The 18,584-nt window shown below is 35.7% G+C and overlaps 1 protein-coding gene across 1 annotated transcript in view; it reads left to right on the top strand.

The window, feature by feature from the left end:
- Window positions 1–8,982, top strand: part of LOC129234406 (calcyphosin-like protein) — a 34,958-nt gene extending 25,976 nt beyond the window's left edge. The window contains exons 4-5 of the mRNA XM_054868402.1: window positions 1,047–1,256; window positions 8,055–8,982. Coding sequence (XP_054724377.1) covers window positions 1,047–1,256; window positions 8,055–8,156 — 312 coding nt within the window. The 3' untranslated portion in view covers window positions 8,157–8,982. The remainder of the gene's footprint in view (window positions 1–1,046; window positions 1,257–8,054) is intronic.
- The last annotated feature ends 9,602 nt before the right edge of the window (window positions 8,983–18,584 follow it).

Here is an 18,584-nt window from a genome sequence, read left to right as displayed (position 1 = left end):
ACATCAAAACAGCCCATGAAAGCAATAAGCAATCGTGATTGCTCAAAAAAAAAAAAAAAAAACTTAGTAGCATCCGAAGTAGTATAGCAAAACATGTTCCTGGAAGCATAAATTATTTGCCCTCGTTTCCAATTTGTCGAAATAAAAGGTCTTAACGTCTGCCGAGATTTTAAGAAGTGCAGCCAAATTTAGCGAATTTTGTAGAGCAATGGAAGCTTGCTTTGCAGATGGGTGTCCTTCCCCATTCAGACGGTAAAATCGCGTGGTGCCTTCAATTTCTCGCCAAATCTTTAAAATTGACATTTTTTTAAAAATTGGCAAACTTTATTTAGACCTTATATCTCGATAACGGGGACACGCGGGCAAATAATTTTTGCGTCAAAAACATCTCTGTATATGCTTTTTAGTTTGCTACTTACTGAAACTTTTTTCATTATTACACCCTTCGTGTGGTTCTCTGGTCGGCTCTAATCGCGGTTATCATTTACAGGGTGCGGAGGAAGTTCCCACAATTTTGTTTAATTTTTTTTTCTTTAAAATCGTACGTTGGCGATTTATTGGGCACATATTGTTTATTGGCATTAAAAGTATTTCAGGTTTAATCATTTGTTCTTTGTTAGTTCATTGAGTTAGTGAGTTATGAATAGTGAAAATATGCATGTTACTGTCGTTGAATTACACAAGAAGGGAATGAAAACAGCCGATGTTATTCGAACGACTGGATTCAAGAGTAAAACAGTCTATGACGCTGTGAAACGCTACAAGGAGACTGGAGGGACTGCCGACCGTACACGGAGTGGTCGTCCAACCACTGCAAAATGCCTGGAATGAGATAACGGTGGATGCGTGCTCGAGCATCGTTGGCAATTTCAGATTGCTGGCCCAAATAGCCAATTTTGAACAATTGTTGTAATTTTTTTGTTAAATGTCATTATTATTGTTTCAATAAAGAATTTCTATTGCTTTAACTTGTTGAATTATGTGTTAGTTACAGCCTATTGAAATATCTAATAAAATTGTATGAACTTTCTCCGCACCCTGTATAGCCACCTTTGTCACAAGACCGCTTGGACATCATCGAAAAAGCATTTGCTAAGATGGACAAATCCGGCGATGGTTCAGTCACTTTGGAGGACCTGAAGGGTGTCTACAACGGCAAAGAACATCCCGACGTCATAGATGGCAAAAAGAGCGAAGACGAGGTGTTGCTGGAATTTCTATCGAGCTTCGACACGCCCAACAAAACCGACGGAAAGGTAATCATTAACGATGCACTGATGAGCAAATTTGCCGATGGTCGATTAATCAGCTGCAGATTAACTATGACAATTCTAACTAGTATGTTGTGGCCATCACGAAACTTTCTTCTATATTTTTCCTTTTTCTGATCCCTCCCCATGCTTGACGAGGAAGCAATATTCCTAACAAAAACAAAATTACACATGCAAAAACTTGACGACCATCCCAATGTCTGAATTATTGTAAAAACAAAACAAAGAGCGAAAATTGAAAGTTACTTTAAAAGCTTAACTTGAATTAATTACAAATATTTTATTTATTAACAAACATAAGATGGCAACAGTTAAAAATTTTAAATCATTGAGATAATATTTCCTATCATTTCCATACAATTAAAATCACGAGAAATACGCAGACGACAATCTATTACGATTTATCTTTCTTATTGTTGCATTAATAAAACTATTTTTATTCGCAAAAAAAAAAAAAAAAAAAAAAAAAAAAAAAATCAACACCTCTTGGAGCGATCGGCGTCAAAATCGAACCAAAGCCTGTTTACATATGGATTCACATATATTCCAAATTTCAACCAGAACGTAGCATTACTTCTTGAGATAGGGTACTCAAAATGGAAAAAAAGAACGGGTGATTGCGCTACCCCCCTTTTTAGCTGTTGACACAAAAATAAAATCAGTTCTTATACCCACTAAGGGTTACTTGCCGATAAATTTTTCTTTCATTCCGTTCATTATTTCTTGAGATACAGCAGTCACAATTGACGACAAAAAACGTTCTATAGCTCAACTCCCGTTTGAGTTATTGACACCAAAATTGAATCAGCACCTGTTCCTGTTAATACCAACATATGGACCAAATTTTGTTTGATTCCGCCAGTTACTTCCTGAGGAATAGCAAGCACGCGTAACTCGAAAAACGTCCCATTGCTCCACCCCCCTTGGAGGAATTCGCGCCAAAAACTAATGGGCACAAGTTCACATAGGGGCACATATGTGTACTAAATTTCGTTCGATTTCATGCGGTAGTTTTTGTTGTAGAGCGGCCACAAAAAACTGGTCACACACAGACGTGACACACACACATACATACACACACACACATACACACACACACACACACACAGAGACAGACAGACATTTTCCAAAAATGGTCGAAATGGACTCAGCGCACCTCAAAACGTTGGAATCCGTCAAAATTCGAAATTCGAAAATTTGCACGAATCCAATACTTTCTTCTATATATTAGACATAGAAGAAAGTAAAAACAATTTTTCCATTACCATTTTTACTTTCTTCTATATCTAATATATAGAAGAAAGTATTGGATTCGTGCAAATTTTCGAATTTCGAATTTTGACGGATTCGAACGTTTTGAGGTGTGCTGAGTCCATTTCGACTATTTTTGGAAAATGTCTGTCTGTCTGTGTGTGTGTATGTATGTGTGTGTGTCACGTCTGTGTTTGACCAGTTTTTTGTGGCTGCTCTACAGCAAAAACTACCGCATGAAATTGACCGAAATTTGGTACACATATGTGCCCCTATGTGAACTTGTGCCCATTGGTTTTTGGCGCGAATTCCTCCAAGGGGGGTGGAGCAATGGGACGTTTTTTGAGTTTCCTCAGGAAGTAACTGGCGGAATCAAACAAAATTTGGTCCATATGTTGCCCCTAACAGGAGAAGGTGCTGATTCAATTTTGGTGTCAATAGCTCAAACGGGGGTTGAATTATATAACGTTTTTTGTCGTCAATTGTGACTGCTGTATCTCAAGAAATAACTAACGGAATCAAACAAAAATTTTTTGACAAGTAGCCCTTAGTGGGTATAAGAGCTGATTTTATTTTGGTGTTAACAGCTAAAAAGGGGGGGTAGCGCAATCGCCCGTTCTTTTTTTCCATTGTGAGTGCCCTATCTCAAGAAGTAATGCTACGTTCTGGTTGAAATTTGGAATATATGTGAATCCATACGTAAACAGGCTTTGGTTCAGTTTTGACTCCATTCGCTCCAAGAGGTGTTGATTTTTTTTTTTTTTTTTTTTTTTTTTTTTTTTTTGCGAATAAAAATAGTTTTATTAATGCAACAATAAGAAAGATAAATCGTAATAGATTGTCGTCTGCGTATTTCTCGTGATTTTAATTGTATGGAAATGATCGGAAATATTATCTCAATGATTTAAAATTTTTAACTGTTGCCATCTTATGTTTGTTAATAAATAAAATATTTGTAATTAATTCAAGCAAGGCTTTTAAAGTAACTTTCAATTTTCGCTCTTTGTTTTGTTTTTACAATAATTCGGACATTGGGATGGTCGTCAAGTTTTTGCATGTGTAATTTTGTTTTTGTTAGGAATATTGCTTCCTCGTCAAGCATGGGGAGGGATCAGAAAAAGGAAAAATATAGAAGAAAGTTTCGTGATGGCCACAACATACTAGTTCCCCCTTAATTTACCAGTTCGACTTTTTAAAAATTAGTTAATCTTATATAATTAAAAACTGAGCGTATATATGTATGTCTAGTATGTATGTATGTTCTCCATCGAACCAGGTATCGATGGAGTCATAATCTTCCCGTCTTCATCTTTGGCTATTTAACATAATCCTCCGATTAAAATTAGCGGAGATATCAATTAAAAACTATTAATTATGACTCTTAGATTTCAAAATCAAATCCCTATTTTTCGAAGGCTTTCCTCCATTCAAATTATTATTCAGTGCTTCATCTCAACTTTCGGCAACAACGCTTTTATTAAAATGTATAGGGGGGGGGGAGGAGGGTGAATAAAATCATTGAGATGAAAGATCTGTTGCCATTTTTTTTCTCGAACATGAACAGGTAAAATTCTTGTTTTTGTTTTGAGGCTTTTCCTGTGATCAGGGGATTTAAAATGTTCACTTTTTGGGGGTTTTCCGCAATCTGTCGCAAAATTTCACTGACTTTTTTTGTTTTGGTTCAAGCCTGAGTGTTGAAATCGCGTCACTAGACATAACTTTCATTTTCGAGGTGGACCGTGCAAAGCCAGGCGACACAGCTAGTAGTTTGATAATTTCTGTGAGCGATTGTTTATTTTCCCCATTTTCGATGTTTTTAATTTTCTTCATATTCTGTATAAAAATCTATTTGAACACTCCCTAATGTGAACACCCCGCGCTGAGAAAAATTAAGTTTTCGAAAATGAGTACATACATGCTTTCAAATTTTCTTGAAACCTTGTCTTTCAAATATGAGTACCATGTTTTCAAATAGTGTGTTGCGTTATTTCGTTCTCAAAAATGAGTACATAATACTCAGTTTTGAAATTATTACGTATTCAAAAATAAGCACAAATACCTCAAAAATGAGCACAAATGTTGATTTGAGTATTTGAATGTTTTAAATTTGAATACCACGCAGTTGGAGCCATTTTGACCCGCGATATGTTCAAATTTGCTCCTTTTTTGTTTATTTTACGAATCATTTTTTAATTGCAAAAAAAAGCATCCGCTTCCCTCACAAAAGGGCTGGGTTCTGGTAGCGTGGTCGCATGGAGAGTTAAGCAATAACAATAGTTGCAGAATTATTTTAAGTTTTAAAGCAACTGTAAATGTAATTCAATATTTTGGCGAATTGTTTTGAATTCTAAAGAAACTTTTGATTTGTTTTTAACCGAATGAAATATACGACTTTTTCTCTTATTTTTCTGACGACGTTTTTCGAATGTCCCACGGGATTTTTTTTTTCTTTTTTTCGTTAGACAGATGGGATAGCTAATCAATCAGTGTCGTGTCAGTCTTCGCTCGTTAAGAGCTGGGTGGTAGCATGGTCGCTTGGCAAGTTTAGTGACAAACAATAGAGTTGCAGAATTATTTACATTTGAAAGATACTATTTGATGTCTTTTCTGTTTATTTTAGAAGCATTTTAAATTGCAGAAAAAAAAATCGCTTCACTCGCTAAAAGGTAGTTACGGTAGCGGGGTTGTTGCTGCGTTAAGCGATGATTTATAACTATACAGTTGAAGGAATATTTAAAGTTTTAAAGCTACTGTTAATCTTTTTATGTGTTTTTTGAAAAGGTGTGTGCGCATTTTCGTTGAAGAAAAATGATCAATTCACATCAGAAAGCGGGAGGGAGGGGGGCGTGGTTTTTTAATTCAATGAACTTCCTTTAAATTCTTAGCATGGGCATCACCGTGCGGGTACTGCTAGTTCTTAATAAACTCACTCAGCATAGTCTCTCGTTACTATTGGCATACTTAAGTGATTTAAATTATAAAAAGTAGTGTCCGCCGAGTAATCGATACAAATTCCCTGTTTATAGATAATCGGCAAGGTGGTCGATTATGATCGATTATTGCCGATTATTCGAGCATCCCTAACAATGGTTAAAATATTTAATGCGTTTTTTACGAAGAATTTGCGTATAGTACGGATTTTGCACAAATTGCAGCCACCAAGGCGCAGGGTGATCTTAATGCATCACAAGAAATTATGGATTTTCGTAACTCTTCATACGTACGAGTGTCCGTTGAGTTGATGTGTGTGCCTTTCATGGTATTCACATTTCACTATTTTAATTTATTTCAAGCATGCTAACTAACACACATACTAATATGCCATGGACGGATAAAAGGGAGGGGCGATGGGGGCGATCGCCCCTTCGCCCCTCCCTTGGGGGGCTCTACAAGCAATTTTTCGACAATAAAGTTCCTAAAGTATTTTTCAGTCAATCAGCAAAGAATTTAAAGGAACTCTCAGCCGCAAAATTTTCGGAATATTTCAAGCTTGAAGTCTTAAAAAAAGCGATTTTAAACCATCTTTGTTAACGTTAGAGGAATGAATGAGGTTCAAGCTCTTTCCTATGCAAAAATTTTTCAAAACTACAGTTCCAAAAATACAATTTTAAATGATATTGGATTATGTTAGGGGAGGGGGTTTAGAAACCTTGTAATATTTCCAGAATTGAAGTTCTAAAAACGCAATTTCGGCCCTCCCTTGAAGGATTCCTAGATCCATCCTTGTAATATACACGCGTACACATGCTAACTACACATGAATCAGTTTTTGTTGAAAGGGCGTAATTTAACTTACGAATAGTATTGACTAGTTGACGTACGCCCTTTTTAACAAAAAAAGCGATTCATACACACACATGCTAGCGCCTTCCCCTAGATCTAAAAAAGGGCAGTGCGCTTTCTGATAAAATTCTCCTTCAATTAAAAGGAAACTTTCTCAAAAGAATTTTGTATCATAAAAGTACAAAGTTTTACAGTATAATCTTCCTACACCAATTCTAGTAGACATAGTGGCGTAGTCAAGAGGGGGGGGGGGGATCATCCATCCCCTATGAAGCAACTAAATTATATTTATGAACTAAACATACACGCAATGACCTAAATTTGCGCTTTTAGACTTTTAATTTCGAAAATTTTCATAATCACCCCCCTCCCCAAGAAAAACTTCTCGCTAGCCATTGAGCTCACAAGGCGGTTCTTAATTTTTAATTATTTTAAACTAGGGTGCTAGAATGTTCAACTAAAAGTGTTTACGGATCAGTGAAATTTTGTAGCGGATATTTGAAATTTAAAAAGGCATTTACAAAATTGTATAAATTGGGTGTTATTTTGGAATTTTTTTTTTTTTTTTTTTCAGTGTTTGGTTTATTAAATATGGAATTTATATGAACTAAAATATAGAAATTCCCTCACTCATTTTTTTTTCGTTATCGGCATTTTACATCGTTTAAAAATAAGAATTAAAATCCCAGGCGCCTCATGATTTGTTCCCCAAATACAATATATTTTAAATACACACTGATATGCGGCTACAATAATTTAGAACTTCACCTTGTATCATGATATTTTTCATCTCAAAACTGACTAGAAGGTATATTAGTTATGAAACAATGCTCCAACAAAAGACTGGAGAGAAATGTGACCCACCAAAAACTGATTAACGACTCCCCAGTGGCGTTACCCAGTTTTGGAAACGATGCTGTAAGTTCCAAATTCGTCGAACAATATTTAACGATATTATAACTTTTTCATACTCGACGTTAAATCCCGGTTATCACAAATTTGCCATTTCAACTGCGCTTGCGCGGACTTAGCTGAATTCAAAAATCTTGATGCTAAAATTAATTACAAACATTGTAAATTTGTTAATAAATATGAGATAGCAACAGATAAAAATTAGAAATCACAAAGCTTTCTCTGATTTAGTTTTTAGGCCTCGGTAAAGATTGAGTTTTGAGTCTTAATTACTAATGGATTCGGTGTCTGATTTTTCTGTCAAATTTTTAACCTCTGAATAGCGTACTAGTATTGCAGCATCACTTCTAATACAAAGCCGAACCCCCAACCTAAATAAAAATGTATAATACTAAGCTGTTTACGCCTAACGTAAAATATCCGCATAAGACGAATATCTGTACTCATATTCCAATCATTTTTGAAGTACACAGCGTGTTTTACGTTTATGTTAAAGAAATTTTTCCAAACCAATAAAAAAAAGTGACATTTTTCTCTTAACATTATAAAGATTATCAGTTATTCATATCCGGAATTTCATATAAAATATCACGAAATTGCTGTGAAAACATTCTAATCCTATTCATTAATTTGTTGGGACTCAAGCTCAGCTTAAATATAACACAAGCAACACGAAATCTTAAAATAGAAAGCCCAAAACCCTAAGTCCGCGCGCAAGCGCAGTTGAAATGGCAAATTTGTGATAACCGGGATTTAACATCCAGTCTTTTTCATGCTCAATTAATTTATCGTTATTGCATGAGGAAATAAGTGTAGTTTACATCTTTCTTCTTTTAGGTTAGTAAACAAGAATTTATCGATTACTATGCCGGCGTCAGTGCTTCAATCGATCTAGATGAATATTTTGTGACGATGATGGAAAAAGCGTGGCAGCTCTGAAGATTTCGTTAGAGATGTCATGGAAACCATATCAAATATTCTGCAATTTTTTTTTTATTTAATGACTCGCTTTCTTCAATATATGAATACTTGTTTAACATTCGAAAGAATTTTCGTGAATGTTATATCATTTCATTTATTCTTATCAGTAATTTTATGTAAATAATGGGGTCGTTCCCAAAATTTTAAAAGTATTTTTTTTTTCTGAAAGAACATGCTTGAAAAAACATAAGATCTAACTATTTTTTAAATAATTTGTTTAATATTTTTAAAAAATTACTTAAATCGGTGCGCTTTCATTGTTTACATTTCTTGCCGATGACATCACAAATGATGAAATGTCATTCTGTGTTGCCATTCGCAGAGCAAAATATTTAATTCGCATCTTTGCTGGCGTGTTTTGGCAACGATATGGTTGATAGCAAGTATAGATGATTTACTAATTTAGATAAAATAGCAAGCAATTTTAATTCGCTTCTTGGTTATCATAACGTGGAAACGCGGTACAAAGATGCGCCAAAGAGCATCATTTGTGACGTCATCAAGACCACGCCTTGTTTGAAAAACCGTTCAGTTTAAAAAAGTAATTAAAAAATTACTGTTGGGAGAGTGAAAGAATTTTCTTGGTCCATGTTATTTTTTTTTTTTTTTTTTGCTTATTCTATCAATTTCAGTGACTAAAAGTACTACTTTTGACTGAAGGAAACAACCCCTTTGGAAAGATCTTGAATTTGTAATCCTACTTTCTAAGACTTTTTCTGATATGTTTATGTAACTAATTAGCTTTACATGATAACAATTAAATTATTGTAAAATAATCATTATAGAACCAAAAAATAAATTATATTTATAAATTTATGTGTTTTCGCCCTTCATTATTTCTACATTTATTGAGTTTTATTTTATAAATTCCTGCAGTACTTTTTGTACATGACTGATTTTAAACATATCCGGTTGATGTTATTTCTGTGCTTAAAATTAAATTCTATGATGGTATCTAGTGATTACAATACCGGTATACCGAATACCGTATTTCGAGAAATTTTATAATACCGGCATTTGCTGCGGTAACATACCGGTATTTTCTGCATTAGCTGAAAATAATAGTTTTAATTAAAGAGTTTTCGATTTAATTCAATGTCGGACTGGGAATGAAATTCGGCGCGGGCATCCTGAGATGATGCCCCAATATTTTCCGAAATTTAAGTTTTAAAATCGTGATTGTAAGACCCTATTTTGTATGTAATATTAATGGGGCCAGTAATTTTCGAAGATCAAGAAGTAATACTGGAGTCAGAAGATAGAGCAGCAAAATACATTTAACTCACTGGTTTCGAATACAAGGGAACGAAATATCGCGATTCGTCCATAATTCTTTGATGGAATCAGTAATTAACAATTTTAAAAAAGTGTGTAGACGTGCCTAAAGGAGTCATTCCGATCCAGAAGCTATTTGCGAAATAAGATTTCTTTTTCATCTATAAAAAATGCTAAAAGAAAGAAATCACATGGTACTTTCTTTGTAAAACCATGATATTAATGAAAACGGTATGGAGAATCAAAAAGTTACCTCAACTGTATCATGGCTTTAAAAACAAATCAGTAACTGATTTGAAATTCGCAAATAGTATCTGAATTCTTCAATAAAACTTACGAGTTATGAAGCTATGATTTTCTTAATTACATACTATTTTATAATTAAAATATAAATTTATAAAAACTCAAATGAGGTACGTATGGGTTTATTTAATAACCTTGTCCTCGTATTATGATCATTATGACAATGTTCCTTATTAAAGCCGTTCATTTTATAGCATCTTGACGATATTATATTGGGTTTAGTATTTAATTCGCTTGAAATGTTATTTTACGTCCACATTCAAAGCATATTAGTGCATAATATTAATGTACCGAAAAGTAGATTAATTGACCTTAAGTGATCCCCCCCACAAAAAAAAAAAAAACTGATTCTATTTTGGCGTCAATAGCTGAAAAAGTGGTGGTGCAATCGAACGTTCTTTCTTTTTCATTGCGTGTACCATATTGCAAGATGTAATGCTACGTTCTGGGTGAAAATTGGCATTATTTTGAACCTATAATGTAAACAGGCGATGGTTCAATTTCTGCGACAGCCGCTCCAAAATGGGCTTTTTTTTTTTTTTTTTTTGAGCAATCACGATTGCTTATTGTTCTCACTTGACCGTCCTTGACGTTACGCTGATTTTTAAGCTTAGACCAGGGACCTCTGCAGCACCTTCGCCCACCGTCCTCTGCAGGCATGGCTCCTCTGGTCCTGAGCACTGTCCCCCGGATTCCGCTTCTCCTGGTCGGTGGGTTCCATGTCCTAACACACGCACGCTCATACTCACACGCCTTCACACGCATACACACACGCCAACGTGCATACACACATGTCTACGCACACTATCCCCCCGACACACACAACTATACACACGTCACCGCCCAAGAGGAAGGGCAGGCTTGGGAGGACAGGAGCCGTTTATAGAAAAAATAGCTCCAATGATTAGGGTCCTATCGAATTAGTGATTGCGAAACACATAATTTGAATTCAAAATTTCAGAATTTATTATTTTTTTTTTTTTTTTGTGCTAACAAAACTAGCTTTATTCATGCAACAGTAAGAAAGATAAATCGTAATAAACTGTCGTCTGCGTATTTCGCGTGATTTTAATTGTCGCGTGATTTTAATGTTCGCTTCTTTGCTTTGCTTTTGCGATAATTCGGAAATTAGGATGGTCGTCAAGTTTTTGCATGTGTAGTTTTGTTTCTGTTGCGAATATTGCTTCTTCGTCAAGCATGAGGAGGGATCAGAATTCATAAGAAAGATATAGAAGAAAGTTTCGTGATGGCAACACCATACTAGTTCGGTCATGACATAACCATATCCTCAAATGCGAATGTTCGTGCATAATCTAAAGTTACAAATAAATAAAGTATGCGTATGTTTTTTCGATGGAGATATATTTCGTTCAGTACGAATGAACTTGAACTATTTTGAAAAACCATATATTTGATAAATTTCTAAAATTTTTTGAACTGGGACAAAATTGTCTGCAAAAAAAAAAAAAAAAAACATAGAGATTCTAATAATTTTACATATTTGAATGACCTAATTTATTATAAGCCATCTTTGGCAAATGTTTTCTTTCAATCTGCAACTTTTTTTTTTTTTTTTTGAAAACTAGTGTAACATCGGCCAAATTTCTCTCATAAAAGTAGTTAAAAGCAAAAATGGGACAAACATTCAGGTCATAAAACTTTTTCGCCTAACTTTGCCATCCAATAACAGATGGCATGGGAAATTCTCACTTTATTAATCACTTCTGGGATTACTCATCATATTGAAAAGATACGCGGTCGACCTGAATTCTTCTCCTGCCTCATATTTTGAGGTTAATCACCTACCAACCGGCAGCCCCTACGTTTCCCTGATTAAAAAGCGAGTAGTGAGAAGTGCAGGAGAGAGCAACTTCTTTTCTGTGATCTATTGATCTGCTTGATTTTTAGCATTAATTGAAAGTTCACAGAAAATCAGGTCAGCGCGGGTTATTTATACCAAGTGACTGCAGATGTTATTTAGTAAAACTTGTTGATGGCTTTGTGTTTCATTTCGACGCAATACTTCTTTTGGGCCGTGGTAGCCCGATCGGTAGGGTGTCGGATTGGGGGCCGGAGGGTCCTGTGTTCGAACCTCGATGGTCGAAGACCCACCGTCGTCATTAAAGGGGACTGGGCGACGTTAAATATGCTCGTGGTCTCAATGTCCTCCAAGTGAAACGATACCTCTGGGGGTGCTAGCACCAGGTTGCTATTAGCTCCTGGTCTAGTTCCAAATTCTCATTAACTGTTCGATCCGGTGATGGTGCTGTCATCTATCGGTATAAAAAATAATGGAGGCAAGGCACTTAGTATGCAGTCCTCGACATAAAATACAGTTGTAGTCAGTTGTGACTCGGAATCGAAATCGAATACTTCTTTTTTGGTGTCTATCCTCATAATAGCGAATGATCGAGTAACGCTCCTGACGTCACCAACAATGAAACTCACGCCACGACATGATGACTTGATAGTATGTTTTGGTAATGTCTGATATGCAGGGAAAGGGTTTATTGTTACGAGGCTTAACGGGATCCGGTAATTTAACCGTTTTGCTGGTAAGACACATTTCAGGAGAATGAAGAAACGAAAAAGTGGACAACAATGAATGTTATCGACTGGAGTTGAGGGTTAATCCACTGGAGTTAGGGTTGAAATGTCAACTATCAAAATATCACCAAACAGGCAATGGCTTCAATCAAATGTAGAAAAAATTTTCCCCAGTCATACCTTGACAGGCGATTTTCTAGTTGTTAGAGAATAATCAGTCAATAAAATTGGATAAACAAAAGGTAGGTAGATTTTTTTTTTTTTTTTTTTGAAAAAAAAAAAAAAACTACATCTATCGACGAGATGTTGCTTTTATTTTTTTCAATATTTTTGACGCTCCTCTCCTTTTTGTCACGAAGTTTCGCACTTCCCAAAACCCCTCCCCTTGTTACGTGTCACTGTAGTTTTCACTAACATATCAGTATTAAAAATAAAAAAAAACTTGACGTCAGGCTTCTTCTTTCTTAAGCATTGGTTTCCTAGGTGCGATTGCCGACCTTCGGTGTCGCTTATCGCCCAGAGGAAAACTTGATTCTTCGGCGCATGCGCGCCCGAGCTAAATCGACGTCCTGAGAGGCCACGCCGAAATCACTTGACTTGGATTTCAGCGTCACGCCGAGTAGCGACGCCAAAGCTCGTTGATTTTGCTTCTAGGAAACCAGAGCTTTAATTTTGGCCTTAGTGTAGTCCTTACTAATTTGTGGACAGATTTCTATCTTAAATTAAATTAAGCCGAAGTATGACATTGGTTGTTGTTGCTTCAAGGTACAGATTTGACTCTTGAATATAGTATTTAATAGTGTAAACAGTGGGAAACTTCTGAACGTGGCTTTGAAATTTACGAAAGAGATTAAGAATTTCAGGACAACTATTTTTCTTGGTTTTATATTTACTTTTTGATATAGTGGGTTATAAAAATTACAGGGCCTCGGAGTTGGAGTGAAAATCACCGACTCCGATTTCAGGAATTTCATAGCTTTTGACTCTGACTCTGACACCTTTACCCAAAAAATCAGTCTGACTCCGACTTGGCAATTACTAGCAGAGTGGCGGGCTTTGTGAGAAAGTGACCGACACCGACTCCGACGTTTGGAATTTTAAGCCTTCGACTCCCGACTCCGACTTCAACTCCAAACTCAGCCAGACTCCGACTCCGCAACCCTGAAAAATACTCGATTTTTTTAAAAACTTTAACTTTTAATTTGACCCCCCCCCCCCCTCATTTGTAGGTACCCTGGGTCCGTGACCCATGTGCCCAAGCCTTAATCTGACCCTGTTGGCAAGGGCGCCCATATGCAAAATTGTAAGGGAGACTCAGATATTTTCTCCATGGTTTATAGCTGGGTATTTTCCCCATAAAAACCGATTTCAAGACAGATTAGAGTCATTAAAACTTGAAATTTTTAATAACTTATTCATTAATGACTGGAGAAGAAATGTTTTTACATTTTTAAAAAGAAAAAAGTACTAATTTCAACGTCATCATACCATATGTCAATAACAGATGAAATTAGCATTTCCATCGTAGTACTGTCAAATTTGTGAAGACGTTTTTTAATGATAGCCTACAAATTTTCAGTTGGATTTAAGTCCGGCGAGTTTCCGGTGCAATCCAGTACAGTAAGTTTGTTTTTAGAGCAGAAATTAAAAATAATGTTTTAATCCGCCATTAGACAGTAGCTGCAGCACCTCCTATAGTTTATTGGAGTTGCGAATCTTATTTTCCAGCTAATGTATTGAAAATAAATTCGTCTATTCTACAGGATGCATTACCAGTGCTTGAGAAATAATGCTAGGTGAGTGATTTTTTTAGGACAGGAGTATGACAATTTCCATACAATTTACTTGTTGCGTAAGCCCCAGGATTATAATTAAGGTAACTAATATTGTTTTTCGATTCTAATCTCTTAGTTTAACTACACATTATATGAGTAGAATTATTATTTTCCGACTAGGTTCGGAGCAGTTTTTTTTTAAAACACTGTTATGAAATAATATTAATGTTTTTTTTAGAAGCAGAATGATCTTAAAACATGTATTTTGCTTAAAAATAAACCATAATATCAATAACGTTTTTTAAATGGGTGATTTTTTGGCAAAAATGACTGAAAATTACCAGTTAGGAGAAACACTGTATTAATAAAAATTAACTAGCTATAAACAATTTGCTTAGATTTTTTCACATGTATAAATATTACACATGAAACAGACCGCTGGTTAATAAATATTTCAAGAATTTTAAGGTTTATGACAAATTACGTGACTTTATCCAGAAATTTCTCAAGAATTTGTCACCTTTTTTCGGTAAAAAAGCTATAAATCAAAAAATATTTCATCATTTACATAATCTGTGGCCTATTCCACTCACAATTACTTACAAGACAGGCATGCCAAATTTCATGCTTGAATTCTGAATAGAATTTGCAAAATCATGTTTTCCGTAGCCAGTATCGAGAAATAATTGCATTCTTCAAAAAACGTAAGTAAAGATTAGACTTAACACGCGTTATACTGCAGACATTTAGTATTCAAATGCTTATAACGTGAGTTCTAATTCGCGTAGATTATAAAACTAAGATGTTTCATAATCTTAAAGAATGGGGCTGTTGAATAAAACTATTTTGAGAAAAAATGAATTTTGGTCGAAAATCGCCTTTTCAACGTAGTCGGATACCTTTTAACACAGGAATTTTGTCTAGGAGAATAACAGCAAAAAGAATACTATTTTACACCTTTAAGTATGCTTAATTTTGTACTACAAATTGAATTTGTGGAATGTTGATGTAAATTTTTTAAATAATTTAAGTCCATTTGAAAAACGGATGGGGACAAGCCAAAAGTGTGACTTTCTGGTAATTTAAAAATTTTTGTAGAAAAAATTAAATGAGTTATTGTTTTAATAAGAACAGAATTACATCAGATAACTTGTTTCTAACTATTAAAAAAATTAAAATACTTTCTGAGTTAAACAGTTTTTGTGATAGGCTACTGGGACACAATATTATTAGGATTTTGGAGAATCACCCACGTATCTCCTTTCTAAAAAATGCCAAACTGCACTTCTTGTGAAAAGTTGAAAATTTTCAAAGTTTGAAGTGCAAAATAACACTTTTCTAGAAAATTACCTACATACATATTAAGAAAGACATGTGTGAGAAAAAACAAATTCAAGAAATTGTATGTATACATACAAAATGATCAAAAAAAAACAAAAAAACTTCCGAATTTTTAAAATTAATTTGAATTCTGAAATTTTGAATTCAAATTATCTTTTTCGCAATCACGAGTTGCGACAGGACTCTACTCATTGGTTACTACCCCACTCGTTTGTTTTTAGAAACGGTTCCTGTCCCTCCTCTTGTGCGGCTACGTGTGTATAGTTGTGTATGTGTAGGCAGGACCCGACTAACTAAAAGTGAGGCCCAAGGCCCACAATAATTTGGAGGCCCCCTGAAGGCTATTATTTAAAAAATGTGTGTACTTTTTATATAGCTGTAATGCTATGCATAATTCTTTAAGTAATTTGGGGCCCCTTAGGAAGAGGGGGCCCCAGGCCCAGGCCTAGTAGGCCTGTGCGGTAATCAGGCCCTGTGTGTAGGCTTGTGTGTGTGCAAAGAGCTGTGTGTATGCACATTGGCGTGTGTGTATGTGTGTAAAGGCGCGGTGTGTGTATGTGTGTGAATGTGTATGGGCGTGCATGTGTCTAGGACATGGACGCCACCGACTAGGAGCAGCGGCTACCTGGAGGAATCGCGCCTGCAAAGGACGGTGGCGTTGAAAAAGGAACCGGATATCAAGGACGGTCAAATGAAAACAATTAGCAATCGTGATTGCTCAAAAAAAAAAAAAAAATAAATAAATAAATAAATAATAAATAAATAAAATAAACATCTCTTCTATATGAGGCCATAACGGCGTATACACTCTACTAACCGAAGCAAAATTTCAGACATGGTAGTTTGCAGGTATGCAAAGGAAACTGTAATGACTTGAAATCACGCAGAGCTCACCGTTGCGATTACAGAGAGAATTAAGAAATTTTCAAATGGTAACACCCACTTCTCCCTTATTGTGCAAATTGATCAGCGTATTGAAACACCACAAATGGCGTTAAAACGATTGGCGAGTGACAAAAATTTCCGCCGTAGACAATTTGAAGAGAACTTCGTTATAAAAGTCTATCGTTATATCGCCCCAGGTTTCACCCGTCTTTTTTTTTTTTTTGGGGGGGGGGGTGACACTCAAAGTGGATTTTTAAGTTTTTAAAAAATATGAAACTTAATTGCATTTTAAGACTACAGATTTGAAAAATTTTCCTAGAAAACCCCCTAGATCCGCCCTTTCCTACCCCACAAGTAGTGATTTCCTCTTATACCAAAACGTTGAATCCCATTATCTTTCCTTGTGTTTGAGATACGTTTGAAATAATTAAGGGACCTTCACTTGCATACACCCCTTTATTTTTTTTTTGACCTCTCGACGGCCTGCGCATTTGCGTCTGGGTTAAATTATATAAAAAGCGTTCATAGTTTTTACTTCTTTTGTACTATAGCACATTTAAAATTTGGTTGTAACACAAATGTAGTTGTTTCTGAAATTTGTATGAATTTCATGTTTTCATGTTTACATAGAATATAAACCCGCCCCTTTTTTGGGTGTTTGTCGGGGGGGGGGGGGGGTCACCTACGCTAGGTACGCCACTGCAAAGCAAGAGAGGAAGATCTTTGACGCATATGGTATAATTTACAGGGTTAGACGCAGCAGAGCCATTGCTTGCAGAAAATCCCCCTTTTAGTGTTCTCATTAGATCTCTGTAATGTTCTTCTTTCAAAATGCTTTGCGCCGGCAATTATCGTCATATGCTCACCTTTCCAACGCAATTTCTGGTCTTTCAACAAGCGGATCAATTGCGCAAGAAAAAGTGAGTGTCACCATTCGAAAATTCATTTTTTCTCTCACTGTAACAGTTGTATCCTTCGCGAGCCTGGCTTTGTTCAGTTTAAAACTTAAACCTAGCAAGCTCGGGCCTACAAAACACCCGTATATGAAATTTTATGTTTGATTGGTTGAGCGTTAGAGTTTTTTTTTTCTTTGGATTGTCCTGTATATACTTATTAGTGAAACTTATAATGTTTCTAAAATTGATTTGGAGTTATTATAATTATGACTATCATCATCATTTTTACTGTGCAGTTTCGAGCTTTGCTATTTTTGTTGCTTCGTCGGTGGCTGATGCACTATCCAACTAAGATATTGAATTTTTTAACATTATTAAATTTTATTAATTTTTAAGCAATCAACGAATTGCTTATCACTCTCACTTGACCAAAGTTGATTTTCCTTTGATTTTTGAACTCGGGTTTTCTGCGAGTACCACCGTCCACTCGCCCCGCAGGCAACAGCAATATACTGTCCACCAGCAACACAAGGAGGGACATGTTACTCGTGGAAGTTTGTTGCAAACTGGATGTTGTTTTTGCCTGAAAAGAATTGTGTAAAGGCGAGAGGGTCGGGTGTAAATGAAATTGATTCGACAGGTGCTGTTTGTAAAAAAATAAACCTAACGAGTAGGGTCCTATCGCAACTATAAGTAATTGCGAAAAACATTATTTGAATCCCCAAATGTCAAAATTAATTCAAATTAATTTTTCCTTTTTTGTAGTTGTTTTTAGTTCGAATTTCTTATGAAGAATATATTTAACTTAGTGGTATTCTTGCAATGAAATAATCTCTTAATTTTTGCAGTCCCGTTATCTTGGCTTTTCATTTCAAATTTTTCCTGTGTGTGTGTGTGGGGGGGGGGGGATTGTATAGACCACTCAATTCATATTACATTAAAAGTTCAAAAACGTACTTACACATTTTTGTAAATACATTAATTATGCACACACTATATTTAAGGGATGGGTCCTTCTTGTCCTTCACACTTAAAAGACAGGCCTGCAGCAAAACAATTTTTTTTTCAGTTTTATTTTGGTGCTCAATTTATTCAATTTATTCTCTCCCCCCCCCCCCCCGATAGCCCAGCCCAAATGACGGGCCTGGCTTATAAATGAAAGAGCTTAGAACATACGTCATCAAAAGCAGGGGTGCCCCCCTGCGCCATTGAAATTTTTAGTGGGCTATTTTGACGGGTATTTTTCTTGATTTGGGGGGAGGAGGGGCTCTTGCTTGGAGTTCTTCGCGATATTTAGGGGAGGGGTGCGCCCTTGCTCTTGGGGGTGGGCACCCCTGTCAAAATTAATTCACAAAAAGCGCCAT

Source organism: Uloborus diversus, chromosome 1 (assembly GCF_026930045.1).
Source record: "Uloborus diversus isolate 005 chromosome 1, Udiv.v.3.1, whole genome shotgun sequence".
Lineage (NCBI taxonomy): Eukaryota > Metazoa > Arthropoda > Arachnida > Araneae > Uloboridae > Uloborus > Uloborus diversus.
The sequence above is the reverse complement of the archived record's forward strand: the minus strand, read 5'-3'. Positions and strand labels throughout refer to the sequence as shown.